We start from the raw sequence: 15789 nt of genomic DNA on the forward strand, positions 1-15789 counted from the left end.
AGAGGGTGGATTTAGATTAGATATTAGGACAAAATTCTTCACTGGATGTGAAACACTGGCATAAGTTGGCCACAGAGGTGGTAAGTGCCCCATATCTGGAAACACTCAAGCCAGGTTCGTCAGGGCTCTGAGCAACCTGATGTAGTTGAAGATGTCCTTGCTCATTGCAGGGGAGTTGGACTAGATGACCTTTAAAGGTTCCTTCCAACCCCAAATTATTCTATGACTCAATTAAAACAATTAGGACATGAATTAATTCTGATATCAAAAGGTAGTGGCATCAGACAATAGTCTTTTACTGAAGACTGTGTAATTGTACTCATTTTTCAACTAAAATATACCTGTGGCAATTGAATAGTTTAATTTCCAAGTGCTGCTTTCATACTTTGTACTCAGTCTGAAGGTATAATTAAATCTTTATCCAATAGTACAGCAAGTTGTAGTCTTTCCAACTGCCTTAAAATTATGTCCTCCTCAACAGAAGCAGAGAAAAAAGGTTGCATAGAGAAAATAATTGGTCTTCTTCTCTCCCACTCCTCCTCCCTATGACATTCTGAATGCATTATTAATCTCAAATCCAGTGACCCTATGGAACAGCAGATTACAACCAAGATGGTGGCATTTTTTGAGCTTTCATGGTCCATTTGGCTGTGATCCACTGGCCTTAGGAAAGGAGATAAGATTTTACATTTCTTATCAGCCACCAGAAGGCTTTTAAAACCAGAGCCTGTCTGTTAGGATTTAAGTTAATGAACAAAAGTGCACTTAGGAACTTCTGGTATGTACGGTCAGAGATGTAATTCTGGTTATTCAAGACAGTGCAAGAGAATAGATCCCACAGTGTTTAACAGCTTAATAACTCTCTTATGAGGAAAGGCTGAAAGAGCTGGGACTGTTTAGCCTGGAGAAGAGAAGGCTGAGGGGAGACCTTATCAATGTATATAAGTATCTAAAGGGTGGGTGCAAGGAAGATGGAGACAGGCTCTTCTCAGTAGTTCCCAGAGTCAGAACTAGGGGCAACAGGTACAAGATGGAACACAGGAAGTTCTGTTAAAATATGAGAACAAACCTATTTACAGTGAGGGTTACAGAGCACTGGAACAGGCTGCCCAGGGAGGTTGTGGAGTCTCCTCCAGAGATACTCAAAGCCTGCCTGGATACAGTCTTGTGTGATGTGCTCTAGGTTATCCTACTTCAGTGGGAGAGTTAGACTAGATGATCTCTAGAGGTCCTTTCCCACTCCAGCAATTCTGTGATTCTGTGATTCTGTGAATGTATCAACTGTATAACAGCTTTTCTGACTTGTTTTCCATAAGTACTGTAGCACTGAACAGAAATGCATTATCCATAATATGTTAAAGCTTTTGGAATTGCACAGATTTCAGTTAAATAGAATTGCAGTTCTGGTCAGTGGATGTTGATAGAGATTTTTACAGCTGGAAAATGTTTTTAAAGAGAAATGAAGGCAATAATGCACTATATTTCCCTGTCACGTAAAGAAAATTTTATTTCCTATCATCACTAAAACCATGTGTAATGCCTGTCTTGGGAAGACAGTACTGCAAATCTAGCTGTTAAGTTATGCATCTAAAAACATATTCTTTCGTAGAAATAATAAGTGCTAGCATTCTACTAGTAATTCAGACAGAACCAAATACTGGCAACAGGCACTGACATACTGAGAGCAAACAGAGTAACTGAAAAAATAACAAAAATACTTTCTGGAGCTGGTCCCTTTACATTGGATTGGTGAAATTTGCTAAGACCATATGTTAGTCATATGGAAGGAGGCATGGTTTAACTTTAAGAATTCTGGAATTCTCCCAGCAACTATTTGAGTTCTGATGTCTCTCAGATTTGCTGAAAGGCCTGTATGATTACAGACTGGTTGCATTTTAAAGGAAAAGTAAAAGAACAAATGGCAGAAATTAAAGTTGTTCCTTATCAAGCTCACTATCAAGTTCCATTATAAATCCTATTGTTGACTGGTTTACTACAGTGATCAACAAAATTGTTGTGATAGAGAAGTTGCCAGGAGGACACTGAGAGAGAAGCATATTTTTTCTGTAGAGACTGAAGAAAATCTGACCAACCATTTTTATGTGTAAGCTATTACTCTGTCCAGTTTCCACTAGTCCGTGACTTCTTTAAGCATTTCTGCTAAAACACAACTGTGAAACTACTCATCCAAATGCTATTTATTTTTAAACTGCCTTTTAAATTGGTGAATATAATTTTGAAAACAATCTGTAGTCCAGCAATTTACTGAATTTCTGAAATTAAAAAAAAAAAACTAATAGCTCAAAAAAATCCATAATCCTTTCTGTTTTTTATCTAAGGATATAAGATGTTTTGCTTTGGTATAACTGGTGAATTTCTATTTTTTTAAAAAAATTTGCTTTAGGTCACAACACTACAATCCTAAAATTCTTGGAACAAAATAAAATGAAGACTTTATCTGGACACATAAACGTGCTGCATATTTGCAGCCTCTCATTGTACTAGCAAACACCCACAATGGTTCTCAGTGAATGGGCTTCCAGCCTTGCCTCCCAGCTTTGATCAATATGAACAAAGATCAATGTACAAATAAATTAAGTAAAACAGCAGTTTTTGTTGTTGTCGATCTGAGTTTATTATTAAATTATTTTAATAGAAAAGTGATGCATATTTTAAACGTTTAACCTATACTCTCTGTAAACACCCCTGTACTGGAACAGTTAGTGACTAGAATTATTGAGCAGCAAATTTATGTTTAAATGCTGTGATTATACTTGGCCTTAAGCTTGTTGATGAATTAACATCCAGGTTGTGGTACCAATTCTTTACATTGGTAAATATCCCCATAGCATAAAATGCATCACAATCATTCCTATTACAGGCTGAGTAAGATAGTAAAATAATGTCATTCTCTTTGTTACTTTTATAGTTAAATCCAAATGTATCTGTTGTTTGAGCAAGCCCCATTTATACTATTAAATTTAATGCAATTATTTATTTATCACCTTCTTATGGGGGGGGGGGGGGGGAAGCTCTGTGTATAATTTTACTGCACTTGTGATACCAAAGCAACTCAAACTGATTTTTGATTATTTAAGCTCAGAACTTTATTGCTGTGTTAATGAGAGCTCCCCACTCTCAACTACTGGTACCTGCTCAGCTTAACTGTCTGACATTTTTTTCAAAGACAGAAAGTAAATTCAGATTAAATTGATTTTGCACAGCTTACAGAAGAGTTAGTAGATTTACATTCACCTCAGAAAAGATAATGAAATTTACTATAAGTTGAAATATTAACTCTTTGAAGCACCAGAGTTCATTGAACTCCTTAAAGCCAAGAAAAATTTGCCTTAAAGATGCTACAGAGATTTTTTAATGTTATTTTAGCTCTTGTTTCAATATTCAATGAATTAAAGAATAAAAAACCTACTCTAATTATTAAAGACAAAGCACCAAATCTGATGGAAGGGATCAGAAAAATTCATATCTTTGTACAAGCTTCTCTGGTGCTGTCCAGTTTTTATGTAGAGCTTCACGGCTGCATGCCCAGCAGATCCCAGGGAAGAAACAGCAGACACCTCAGAAAGATGAGGGTCACAATGTACTTCAGTTTTTGTAGTGGCTGGCTAAAATACAAAAAGACACAAGCTTTCCACAAAAAGACACGAGCTTTCCTTTCCCAACCCTTCTACTACAACTTAGTGTTCACATGCCTTTGCTCTTTGCAAATTGCTCCCATATCCATACACTTAGGGATCCACAGAGTCGTTTGTATTTTCCTATATCAAAGTGCAGAATTCAACCAGCAGCAAATGACTGCTGCTAGTAGTGGAGTATCTGGTCTGCTCTACTGCCAGTTGGACTGCTGCACTGTGCTGCTTACCTGTCGTAACATCCAGAGTTGCCTTGGCTTTGCTACAGTTCTTTTATTTCTTCAGACTGTCTAAATTGCAAATTGATTGCAAACAATCCCTCTAAAAAGGGATGCAAATTGGTGTAACTGTGGTTTGGTGCTATCTTTAAAGTTAAGCAGGTGCTTATGGACTTTGCTTAATGGGCCAAAGTCCAGCGTGTTCAGTAACTTTTCAGTTTCACTGAAGAACACTGTCATCCTTCATGGAAATAAAACCATTGAGAAAATTAAAGTGCAAAGTACATAATACAGATGTTTGCTGTAAATACCGCCACCCTATCGGCTTCACTACCCAGAGGAGAAAGTCACTCATCATGACAGCCATTATCTATCACATTTTGATTGTTTCTTAATATGTGGAACCAATCCAGGCAGTATTTAGGAGGTAACCTTAACCAGACTCTGCTGATGCTCCCATAGCACTTGTTTTCCAACATTTATTCAAAATTACTATCTGCTTTGCTTCTCAAAGGTTTATAAAGCAAACAAAGTCTCCATTTCTACTTTGCCACAGACAAGAGTTGTTATACTTGATATCGAAGTCAAGTTTGAACCTAATTTGAAATTCTTTCTTATTTCTCAGATTCTATCTTCTATACTTTTAGCAACAGGCTCACATTACAAGAAACTATGTTAGCAAATTATAAGGGTATCACAGTTTTAAACAGTCTGTTTACCTTAATGTAGTGATAATTGTACATGTTCACCAGCAGGAATGTGTACCCCTGTAGTTGTGAACACCTCAAGAATGCATGTTCCCTGTTATCAGTTCATATTTGAGATATTTTTGTTATCACTGTCAGTTGAAAACCTCCAAAATGGAAATGTTTTTCCAGTATATTTTGTTCTTTATTAAGCAGTTCCAGCTAATGGCACTATAGCAGATTTTTAATGGTTATTGTGTTTACATGGTCATATCCACACATGGTGATCTGGAGTGTGTGGAGCTTTCCTATTTGTTTGGGTTTTGTTAGTGTAAAGAAAAAAGCACCTTCTGCATACTTTCTGTGGATGTAGGAGTAAAAGTGTCTCTGGTCTCAGCAACCCACATCACCAGCTCTGAATGAGCAGCAGTGCACTATTAAGCTCTCATATTGCACTCTCTTTGACAGAATCATAGAATCACAGAATATGAGTTGGAAGGGACCCATCAGGATCATGAAGTCCAACTCCTGTCCCTGTGTAGGGCACCCCAAGAATCATACCATGTGTCTGAGCGCATCATCGAAACACTTCTTGAACTGGGAAGCTTGTTCCAGTGTTCAACCACCCTCTGGGTGAAAAACCTTTTCCTGATATCCAACCTAACCTCTCCTGATTCAGCTTCCTGCCATTTGCCTGAGTCCTGTCATTGGTCACAGAAGTGAAGAGATCAGTACCTGCCCCATCTCTTCCCCTCGTGAGGAAGCCATAGACTGCAATGAGGTCACCCTTCAGTCTCCCCCAGGCTGAATAATCCAAGTGATCACAGCCACTCCTCATACAGCATCCCCTCCAGACCCTTCACCATCCTTGTGGCTCTCCTTTGGACACTCTCCAATAGCTTCATGTCCTTTTTAGATTGTGCTACCCAAAGGGACACCTGTGTCATTGAATTATTTCTTTAAACCACATAGAGTATTTGTTGAAAGAGTGGGTTAGGTTAGAATAATAACTAATTAAAATGGCATCTTGTAATTAAAGAGTTATTTACATAGGAAGCATTCTGACCTCATATTCATTTTCTTGTTACTATAAACTCATACTACCTTTCCTTTTTTTTTTCACTTCTGTTTGCTCTGCAAGGCCAATCCAGCTACGAGAGAGGGAACCATACTCTAGTAAAGGCATCACTGACAAAATGTTTATGCTTTAGCTTCAGCTGCAGACAGTTTAGTATCTGGGTTATATGAGTACACTAAAGAAGACAACGGCTGGTTTTTAGAGTCCTGACTGAGTTTCCAGAGAAAGCATACTCATGGATAATGCAGGATTTAGGATTTCTTGTTATTTATTTTGTAATTTCTTAACTGTTGTTTCGACTTCTGTTTTGCTTTTGGTTTTGTTTTGATTGAGCATATTTGACCTTAGACTTGCTAGCTAATTTTATTTCATTAGAAATTAATTAATTGATTCTTGCATAGTATATACTGCATAAATATGTGTAGAATATATCTATTTTCAGCAGTCCTGGTATTTTTTCTTCCAGCTGAAGACTCAGAATATTAAGTGTAAGTCTCAGTAAGTCAAAACTGATACAAGTTAGGCACTTTGCTCTCCTGCTGACTTGCCTTTTGTGAAAATCTGAGATACCTCAAATAAAGTCTACAGATATACAGTAAATCACTAAAGTAATTAGTCATCCTCATAACTCTTGACCTTATATGTATTTCTGTCTCCCTGTAAGTAAAAGGGATCATGAAACTTTTGCTTCTGAATAAAGAAGCTGTATATAACAGCTGACCTTAATATTCATCCCACATCAGAAATATTAGGACTTCCAAATATTATGTAAGATGACAAATGCTGTCAGAAGCAGGAAAAAATCCAGAATAATAATCAACTTGAAGTACAACTACTGTATATAATGATTTTATTAAAGGAATTGGGCTAATTTTTAGCATAAACTTTATAAAATGCCACTTTAAATTATTAAAACATACACTCTTATTAACATGATCATAAAGAGGGGGTGATTTTTATTCTTATAGTAAGATTTGTTTCATCTTGCTACCGCAACTCCACCTTCAGAAATATCAACTATACAAACCTGCCAAAACCAAAAAGGGCAACAATTTAGTGTGTGGTGATAACGACTTTACTATGACATAACCACAGTTTCCCTGTTCCTGCTCTGTTGCCAAGTCCCACAGTGACGTTCACACTCAGTAGCAACTAGAGCCAAGTGAATTTTTCAAATAATTTTCTGTATGCATTATCAGTCCACATGATCCAGTGAAACACCTTCTGCTATGAACATGCCTCCTTTTTCTATTTTTCCCAAGAAAATTGAAGAGACTGGGTTTTAATCAATATGATGTGACACAGAATAAAATGTCAGTACTACTAGTATGTCTCTCTACAAAGGAGGTTTTAAGTTCACACAAAATAATAATGAATTTGCATGCTCATCTACACCTCCAAATAAAAAGCAGACCAAAGAACAGGGTTGCTTGAAAGTTTCTACTGCAGTAGAAAAGTAGCTTTTGCTTCAGCAAAGCTGTGTTTCAAGTTGTCACCTATATGCGGCTGAGTAACTTTTTTCATAGATAGAACAACTCAAACTCCTTCTGTGGGACAGGGCAAGTCCAGAGAGCCTGCAAAAATTATTTTGGCATTTTCTGCCCTTCTTTAATTTTTCTTTTCCATAAATGGAACAGAAACATTTGCACTGGTTTGCAGAAAACCTTTAGTTTTGCCATATTTAATATATTTCTATTCTGTCAGCCAGAGATGGAGTAGGAGGTTCAACAATTCAAGAGGCAGTATATTAAATACTACTTGATGCAATGAGTATACGGAAGTTCTGCATTAAGGTAGATCTTTTGTCAATATCTTTCCAAACCCTACAAAAGACTATAGAAGAGGTCTTCTGAGGATTCAGAGCCTGGCATAAATTTTGCTGTATGTGACTTCCTTTGATTTGTGTTAGAAGTCTGTTCCCCCCTCCCCTACTCCCCACCGAAAAAAAAGTTTAGTTACAAAGAATTAATGTTGCATTCAAAGCTGTAAAGGTTTTTGTTCTGCAATTGTTCCAGTTTCATCAGAGTGACATTCTCATTGTAGTTTTTATTTTATTTTTGACATGCTAGTCTAGGCTTACACACAACATACATGGAGCCAAATATGTCCTCAGTCTAAGTCTCCTGGTATGCTGCTTTGACAGCACTCCTCCAAGGAATTTGGACTCTGAGGTCCACTTAGGTTTATGTCTTAAATGTCCCCTACTAATAATATAGGGGACAAAATCCTGTCTACAAAATCAGCCCAGAAAATAAAATTCTTCAGAGTATTTTATGGAACTTTGAAGAAAACAAGCATTTATATAATTTTTACAGGTTTTTGCTAAGATAACAATAAGAACAGCATTCATATGTTATTTTTCCTGAAATTTTAAAGAGCCTGTATCTGTAAAAAAGGATGGGCAAAAATGCTGCTATAAAGATTCATAAGCAGAACTTTTCCAAAAATTATAAATGCTTTCTGAACTAGACTAAATAATTTTGCACAGCTCTGGGTCTCTTACGGCTGCTATACTATGCTGCTGCCATACTCAGATTTCAAACTCTGTTGTAGTCAAATATAACTTCTACACACTGCATGTGCCTCACTATAAAAAAGAAGTCATCAGCTCCCAGCACAGAGCTTTTTCAGAAAATTTTCGGTATATATGATGAAGATTTTGCCATGTTGCTATGCATTTTAAAGAGTTTGTTGTAGGGAATTATGCTGTCAAAGAAACTGAAAGACACTGCATGAGCTCTTGGTTTCTGAATTTCTAAAAAGCATAATCATTTTATAAAAGAAATCAAGAAAAAAGGTAAAGAGAAGCCTATGAACTTCCTTAATACTGTGTAGTAGAAACACAGATCCTGCCATATGAGCCTCACTAGGGAAATTTAAAGGACTTCTAGCAATATAACGTGATTTGGCAAGAGCTGAATTTGACTGTGGTTGTGAGGTCCCCATAAGCAACATATGCTTTTACTAAGCTGCATTATTTCCTCTTTTCATAGCCCAAACTTTTAAACTATTACTTTATATTTTCTAAATTTATGTAGCCCTACACCAAATCAAAGCTGTTAGCTCTTGATAAAACTATCATATTATGAAATTACAGTACATTCAGAGGAAGAGAGAAAAAGTGGCTATTTAATTGTGACCTTTTAAAAAATAAAATAAAGTTATAATAATAAAAAAGAAAGTGGAGAGATGGAGGGGGAGAGAATGAAAGAGGGGAGGGAGATGTCTGCTTATGATTATGAGATGAACTTTGAGATTGTATTTCTGCAGCCAGCAATTTCTATTTTTTTTTAATGCCTTACTAGAGTGAATATTGAAGTATACACCAAACATACAGAACTTTTACTTCCATGGTTATGGAAAAAAATACATTAAAATGAAAAAAACACATCCTTCTAGACACCACTATAGATTGAAACATGCCTAAAAGCAAAGCTGCTAATCTAGAATTTGGAAACAAAGACCACTCTTCAATTTCTTTTGCTTCCTACTTGATGAGTGGGACAAAAGTGCAGACTAGGAAAGTTCAGACGTGCTCTCAAATTGTTGCATACTTTTACTTCCTGTTTTCTTTGTCATATGAGAACTGGCAAGTTTGCCTTTTCAAGTCAGGTTAATTTAACAATCTTAATAATAACATCCTTAATTTTCTTGTTTATGAATACCACCACAGAAGCATGCCAGAACAGGAAAGACATCTCAAGCACATGAGTTCCCAGTGTTACTGCAAGACCACGAGAACCTAAACACTTTCCCTTCTTTTGGGGATTGCTTGCAGAAGGAATACATGCAAGTCCAAAGGAGAAAGACTAGGAGATTACCACGGTAATTACCTTCTTATCAAGTGGTATTTCAGAAATTAGTGTCACTGGGCTTCTGCTGCTGTGTAGAACCGGAGCCTGGTGGAAGTTCATGTCCCTGGGCTGACATAGGTGTGCTCTGCCCTCCCTGAGGCACTAGATGCATTTCAAGAACACCTTCAGGCTTTCTCCATAGGCTGCTTTAGTCTCTTACTCAGAAGTCCATCTGCAAACTGCAGGCAAACTACTTCTTCAGCAAGTGAAAAGATACTAGAGCTGGGAAGAGAAGAGGGGAGGGAATCTTTTCCAAGTAATTAATGTGAAAATGGACATCCCTTAATGCCAAAAGATAGTATAAAACAACAGCAGTCACACACAGACACACACACAAGAGAATAAAAACATCAAGAAAAATCCTTGATGGTTGCTGTGAAGGACCAGACCTTTCCTCACACAAATATAATATGCCCTTCAGATCAGCAGTCATAATTGGCTTAAAGATGGCTGCTCCATGTGGCACTTTAAACCCTCTCCTGCCTGCTCCTCTGCCAGAAAACAGCAACTCGGACGCCATGAGGGGGAGGTAGCCAGCTGCTAGCTGCTAGCTGGAGAGGGTCAGTGGTGGGAAAACGGCAACAATGTTGCAAAGTCAGTCTGGTAACAGCAGTGGCGGGAAAAAGTCCCTGCCTGATTGGCTGAGAAGCCCCAGAAACAATGGACTGGCCAATTGGGAGCAAAGGAGACCCATAAAAGAGACAGCGTGCGTGCAGCTTTGGGGACGCGCTTTTGGACGGGTGCCGAAACTGCCGCTTCTTGTCTTGGGGGGGGGGGGGGGGGGGGGGGTGACCTGCTCCTTGGTGGTCCCTTGCCAGCCAGAGGTCCCCGCTGCTGTTTACCTCCTAGTCCTGGCTCCCGGCTCGTCCCGACTCGCCCGCGGGTTTTGCAGCCCGACTCTACCTTTACCGGCTAGTTTCTGCAGCCCGGCTCTCCCGGTTAGTCCCGGCTTCCGCTTCAGCTGCAGTCCCGGCTAATCCCACCAGACCCGGCTCGTCCGCGGCTTTTACAGCCCGCCAGCCCGCCTGCGGTTCCCGCCAGCCCGCCTGCGGTTCCCGCCAGCCCGCCTGCGGTTCCCGCCAGCCCGCCTGCGGTTCCCGCCAGCCCGCCTGCGGTTCCCGCCAGCCCGCCTGCGGTTCCCGCCAGCCCGCCTGCGGTTCCCGCCAGCCCGCCTGCGGTTCCCGGCCAGCCCGCCTGCGGTTCCCGCCAGCCCGCCTGCGGTTCCCGCCAGCCCGCCTGCGGTTCCCGCCAGCCCGCCTGCGGTTCCCGCCAGCCCGCCTGCGGTTCCCGCCAGCCCGCCTGCGGTTCCCGCCAGCCCGCCTGCGGTTCCCGCCAGCCCGCCTGCGGTTCCCGCCAGCCCGCCTGCGGTTCCCGCCAGCCCGCCTGCGGTTCCCGCCAGCCCGCCTGCGGTTCCCGCCAGCCCGCCTGCGGTTCCCGCCAGCCCGCCTGCGGTTCCCGCCAGCCCGGCCTGCGGTTCCCGCCAGCCCGCCTGCGGTTCCCGCCAGCCCGCCTGCGGTTCCCGCCAGCCCGCCTGCGGTTCCCGCCAGCCCGCCTGCGGTTCCCGCCAGCCCGCCTGCGGTTCCCGCCAGCCCGCCTGCGGTTCCCGCCAGCCCGCCTGCGGTTCCCGCCAGCCCGCCTGCGGTTCCCGCCAGCCCGCCTGCGGTTCCCGCCAGCCCGCCTGCGGTTCCCGCCAGCCCGCCTGCGGTTCCCGCCAGCCCGCCTGCGGTTCCCGCCAGCCCGCCTGCGGTTCCCGCCAGCCCGCCTGCGGTTCCCGCCAGCCCGCCTGCGGTTCCCGCCAGCCCGCCTGCGGTTCCCCGCCAGCCCGCCTGCGGTTCCCGCCAGCCCCGCCTGCGGTTCCCGCCAGCCCGCCTGCGGTTCCGCCAGCCCGCCTGCGGTTCCCGCAGCCCGCCTCTGCGGTTCCGCCAGCCCGCCTGCGGTTCCCGCCAGCCCGCCTGCGGTTCCCGCCAGCCCGCCTGCGTTTCCCGCCAGCCCGCCTGCGGTTCCCGCCAGCCCGCCTGCGGTTCCCGCCAGCCCGCCTGCGGTCCCGCCAGCCCGCCTGCGGTTCCCGCCAGCCCGCCTGCGGTTCCCCGCCAGCCCGCCTGCGGTTCCCGCCAGCCCGCCTGCGGTTCCCGCCAGCCCCGCCTGCGGTTCCCGCCAGCCCGCCTGCGGTTCCCGCCAGCCCGCCCTGCGGTTCCCGCCAGCCCCGCCTGCGGTTCCCGCCAGCCCGCCTGCGGTTCCCGCCAGCCCGCCTGCGGTTCCCGCCAGCCCGCCTGCGGTTCCCGCCAGCCCGCCTGCGGTTCCCGCCAGCCCGCCTGCGGTTCCCGCCAGCCCGCCTGCGGTTCCCGCCAGCCCGCCTGCGGTTCCCGCCAGCCCGCCTGCGGTTCCCGCCAGCCCGCCTGCGGTTTCCCGCCAGCCCGCCTGCGGTTCCCGCCAGCCCGCCTGCGGTTCCCGCCAGCCCGCCTGCGGTTCCCGCCAGCCCGCCTGCGGTTCCCGCCAGCCCGCCTGCGGTTCCCGCCAGCCCGCCTGCGGTTCCCGCCAGCCCGCCTGCGGTTCCCGCCAGCCCGCCTGCGGTTCCCGCCAGCCCGCCTGCGGTTCCCGCCTGTAATAGGCAAATAAACAGCCAGAAAAAAATTTAGAATTAATTAATTTATTTGAGGTAAGTGAGCAAACAGTGCTGGGCGGCCGAGATCCAGCACTGGGCATGCCAGGAGTCACCACTCCACCAAGACGCGCACTCGGGTCCTCGCGGCGTCCTTTCTTACAGAGTTCTTTTTCCCCGCCGGTGCAAGGCTCCGCCTCTCCTTGGAAAATTCCATACTCTGCGTACTTTTTCCCGCCGTTGCAAAGCTCTGCCCCTTCTTGGAAAATTCCATCTTCTGCATGGTGATAGCCGTTCTTCAGGACATGCGCAGTCACTCAAAATGTTATATAACTTAAGGTTTGATACATGACAGGGTATAGCTTCCAACATTAACTCTCACATAACCACAACATTCAATGCTTTACAAACATGAATATAACTTCTAACATTTAACAACCAGCATTTAACATAATTTCCAACATATAACAAACATAACTTCCAGCATTTTAATAAACATTGCATTTTAACATTCAACCATATACATTCACATTTGATCAGCAAATTGATTTCATGATTCACCTATAACAAATTTCCCCCCTTTTTCTCTTTATCCTCAATTTGCTGATCAAATCGTGAAACAACTTCTTTAGCTGCTTCAAGAAAGGAAGCATCCTCTCAGTCAGTTTGTAGTGTTGCTCTCGCAACACTTTCAGCTGCACAGTCTGTATTTGGTTTCTGACAAAGGCCACAAGCTTGTTCAAAATACAAGGTCCAAAAGTTAGAGTAATAAGAAATAGAATCAAGGGCCCTAATACAGTGGACACTAGAGTTGTTATCCAAGGTGTTTTATTAAACCAATATTCAAACCACCCCTGCTGTGCTTCTCACTCGTGTCTTCGCTGATCCAGTCCTTCTCTAACTTTTGCTAGGGAGTCCCTCACCACTCCTGTGTGATCTGCATAAAAGCAATACTCTTCATCCAATGCTGCACAAAGACCACCCTGCTGTAGAAATAACAAGTCCATCCCTCTTCTATTCTGTAACACCACTTCAGATAGAGAAGTGAGTGATTTTTCCAAGTATGATATAGATTTTTCAATTCGTTCTAAATCCTCATCTACAGCCACATGCAGCAAGGTTGTATTATAGAAGTAATTCCAGTTGCTGCCCCTGCTAAACCAATTAGGGTGGCCAGAGTTATAGCTGTTACAGGTTCTCTTTTCTGTCTTCTATAGTTTTTGTTATCCCAATATGTGTACATGCTATCTTCCTGATGGTATAATATGCGTGGGACAATTGTTACCTGAATGCAATATTCTTTGCACTCATTAAAAATTACTAATGATAAGCATGGGGTTAAGCCTGTTTTTGAGCAGATCCACCATCCTTCTTGCTCTGGTATTGCCCATTTACTGTTAGTCTTACTTATCCCTTTATCCCAGAGACCACAAAGTCCTATCTTTGAAGGGGGTACATTTCCCAAACAAGTTCTTTTCCCTTTACCTGCTGTAAAGTAAGGCCTGTTTTTCTTTCTCCCCACTTACACTGTGAGGGGTTATCCTCATTAATTAAATTATAAGTGCTATTTAGTCCTATTACTTTGTAAAAGGGAGGCCTTATAGCATAGCATAGCCAACAAGAAAAGGTAGCGTTGGGGTTTGTGTGATTGAGGGCCTGATATGCTACTTGAATTAATTTCCACAACGGATCGATATCATCACCTTTTGCAGTGGTAACCCTTATAGAGGTTTCTGTAGAACCTAAAGCAGTTGGTGTAGTCTTTTGTTCCCTCTTTTTACCTTCTAAGAGTTTATTAAGACCTATAGGTGACTGATCTATAATTTCCTTCTTTTGAATAGATATTAAGCCTCCTCTATCTGTCCCTGGTTCCCAATATCTTAATTCCCCAAGTTTTTCCTAACAGCCATCCCTGATCTTCTGGCTGCATGACACTAAGAATTAGTTGGTGACAATTGTTGCGCCCCACATTTCCTCCACAGGAATCATGTCGAGGCAGATTGCAGCCTCTTGGTCCCCATTCAGTTTTTAAAAACCTGTCTCTACGTGGAGGAGTCCAGGAGGAAGCAATAGTGACACACTCCCAATATGCACAATAATGTTGATTAGGACTATTAAAATACCCTTTCCCTGGATAAGAAGCTGGACATAGATAATAAGGTTTCTGATTTAGACATGGTTTTACAGGTGCTAAATCACAGAGTGAGACAACGAAGCTGGGAGAGCCTGCAGTGAGATTATGTCTAATTACTTGAGAGTCTCCCTCCACCTTACAAGGGTCCATTCATAAGGTTTATGAGGACTCTCTCCCTGTACGCCAATTATCCAAATCATAATAAGCCAAATTCCTGTTTTACATCCAAATTTCGTTCTACCTCTTATCCCCATGGGAATGAGCACATCTCCTTTCATCAGGCCCAGCATTTTAGTCTCCACACTTTTACCCCTCTGCCTCCTTCGTCTACTCCTTTGCAGGGAGCAACGAGGTGTATTTTCTTCTTGGCAGCAGTGGTATTCTTCAGGAGTTCCTGGAGCCTTTTCTATTATGACTTCTATTTCTGCTCAGTTCCCTATGGTGGCTTTGAGAGGTCTTTAATTTATCTTGTTTTCTTATCTCTCAGGTCTCTCCCAGTTTTTCTATCCCACTCTTCCTCAGTGACTTCCTGAAAGTTTGCAAATACAACTTGCTTTCCACAAAACTGCTTAATAATCCTTGTGAATTTTATTCCCCTAACATGTTGAATCAGATTGATTAGAAAGTATTGTAAAGGGACTAATTCAAAGTGATCTCTAACACATATTGCCCGTGTCCTCCGTGGTTCTCATCTGGTTGACCATCAGATCTTGTCCACTGTCTGTTTAATATTCTTTGCCAGGACTGAAGGAAAGTGTCATTTCTAAATCCCTGATCACACTGTTGGCAGAGGTATAAACGTTGTAAGGCCACCCTGTTTACCCATAGAATCCTTTTACAATGCCCACATAGAATCTTTACCCAAAATTCACAGTTTCTGTCCCCACAATGACAAGCAGTCCTCAAAGCTAAGTCTATTAGTGCTGAGCGTAGAAGATGTCTTCCTCCTGACGCTAATAGCTCCTGAGGCAGGAAGACTGCCTCAGCAACTGATACTGATCCAAAAAGCTCCTCAATTCCTTCCCAGCGGGGTGTCAGAGATGATTCTTTCCAGGTTTTTACTAGCACTTGATCTCCAGGTTGAATCCTATGTATTGAAATGTCTAAAGGAGGTCTCTGGACCACCAGCCCCTTCTTTCTCAACTCCTGCCTTCGTCTCATCAGTCCAACTATATAATCCTGTAAGATTTTGTCTTCAATTTTAGGATGTTTTATTGGAACCCCAAAATCATAGGGCATCCCATACATCATCTCAAAAGGGGAGATTCCTGTATCAGCACGAGGTTGGGTTCTGATACATAATAGACTTAGTGGTAGACATTTTACCCAATTCATTTTTGTTTCTATCATTAATTTAGTTATGTTTCTTTATTTCTCCATTCTTTCTACCTTTCCTGAGCTCTGTGGATGCCACGGAGTATGATATTCCCATTTGGTCCCCAAAAAACCCTCTGTTGTCTCTTTAATAATTTTTGAAGTGAAGTGTGGGCCCCTGTCTGAATCAACCACAGTTATAGCTTCATATCTGGGAATGATTTCTTCTAATAAGATTCTAATTACCGTTTTG

The 15789-nt window shown here is 43.0% G+C and overlaps 1 protein-coding gene across 1 annotated transcript; it reads left to right on the forward strand.

Moving 5' to 3' along the window:
* The first annotated feature begins 8824 nt into the window (after positions 1–8824).
* LOC127396002 (uncharacterized) lies at positions 8825–12105 on the forward strand. Its single transcript, XM_051643552.1, has 2 exons — positions 8825–8893; positions 10339–12105. The coding sequence occupies exons 1-2, from the start codon at positions 8825–8827 to the stop codon at positions 12103–12105; spliced, it is 1836 nt and encodes a 611-aa protein (XP_051499512.1).
* Positions 12106–15789: the final 3684 nt, after the last annotated feature.

This window comes from Apus apus, chromosome Z (genome assembly GCF_020740795.1).
Source record: "Apus apus isolate bApuApu2 chromosome Z, bApuApu2.pri.cur, whole genome shotgun sequence".
NCBI classification, from domain to species: Eukaryota; Metazoa; Chordata; class Aves; order Apodiformes; family Apodidae; genus Apus; species Apus apus.

Bases quoted from the DNA above. Each gene is read 5' to 3' on its own strand.
- LOC127396002 (XM_051643552.1), top strand. From the start codon at position 8,825: ATGGAGGGGGAGAGAATGAAAGAGGGGAGGGAGATGTCTGCTTATGAT. The intron at 8,894-10,338 runs GTATTTCTGCAG...TTTACCTCCTAG, and splicing joins ATGAGATGAACTTTGAGATT to TCCTGGCTCCCGGCTCGTCC.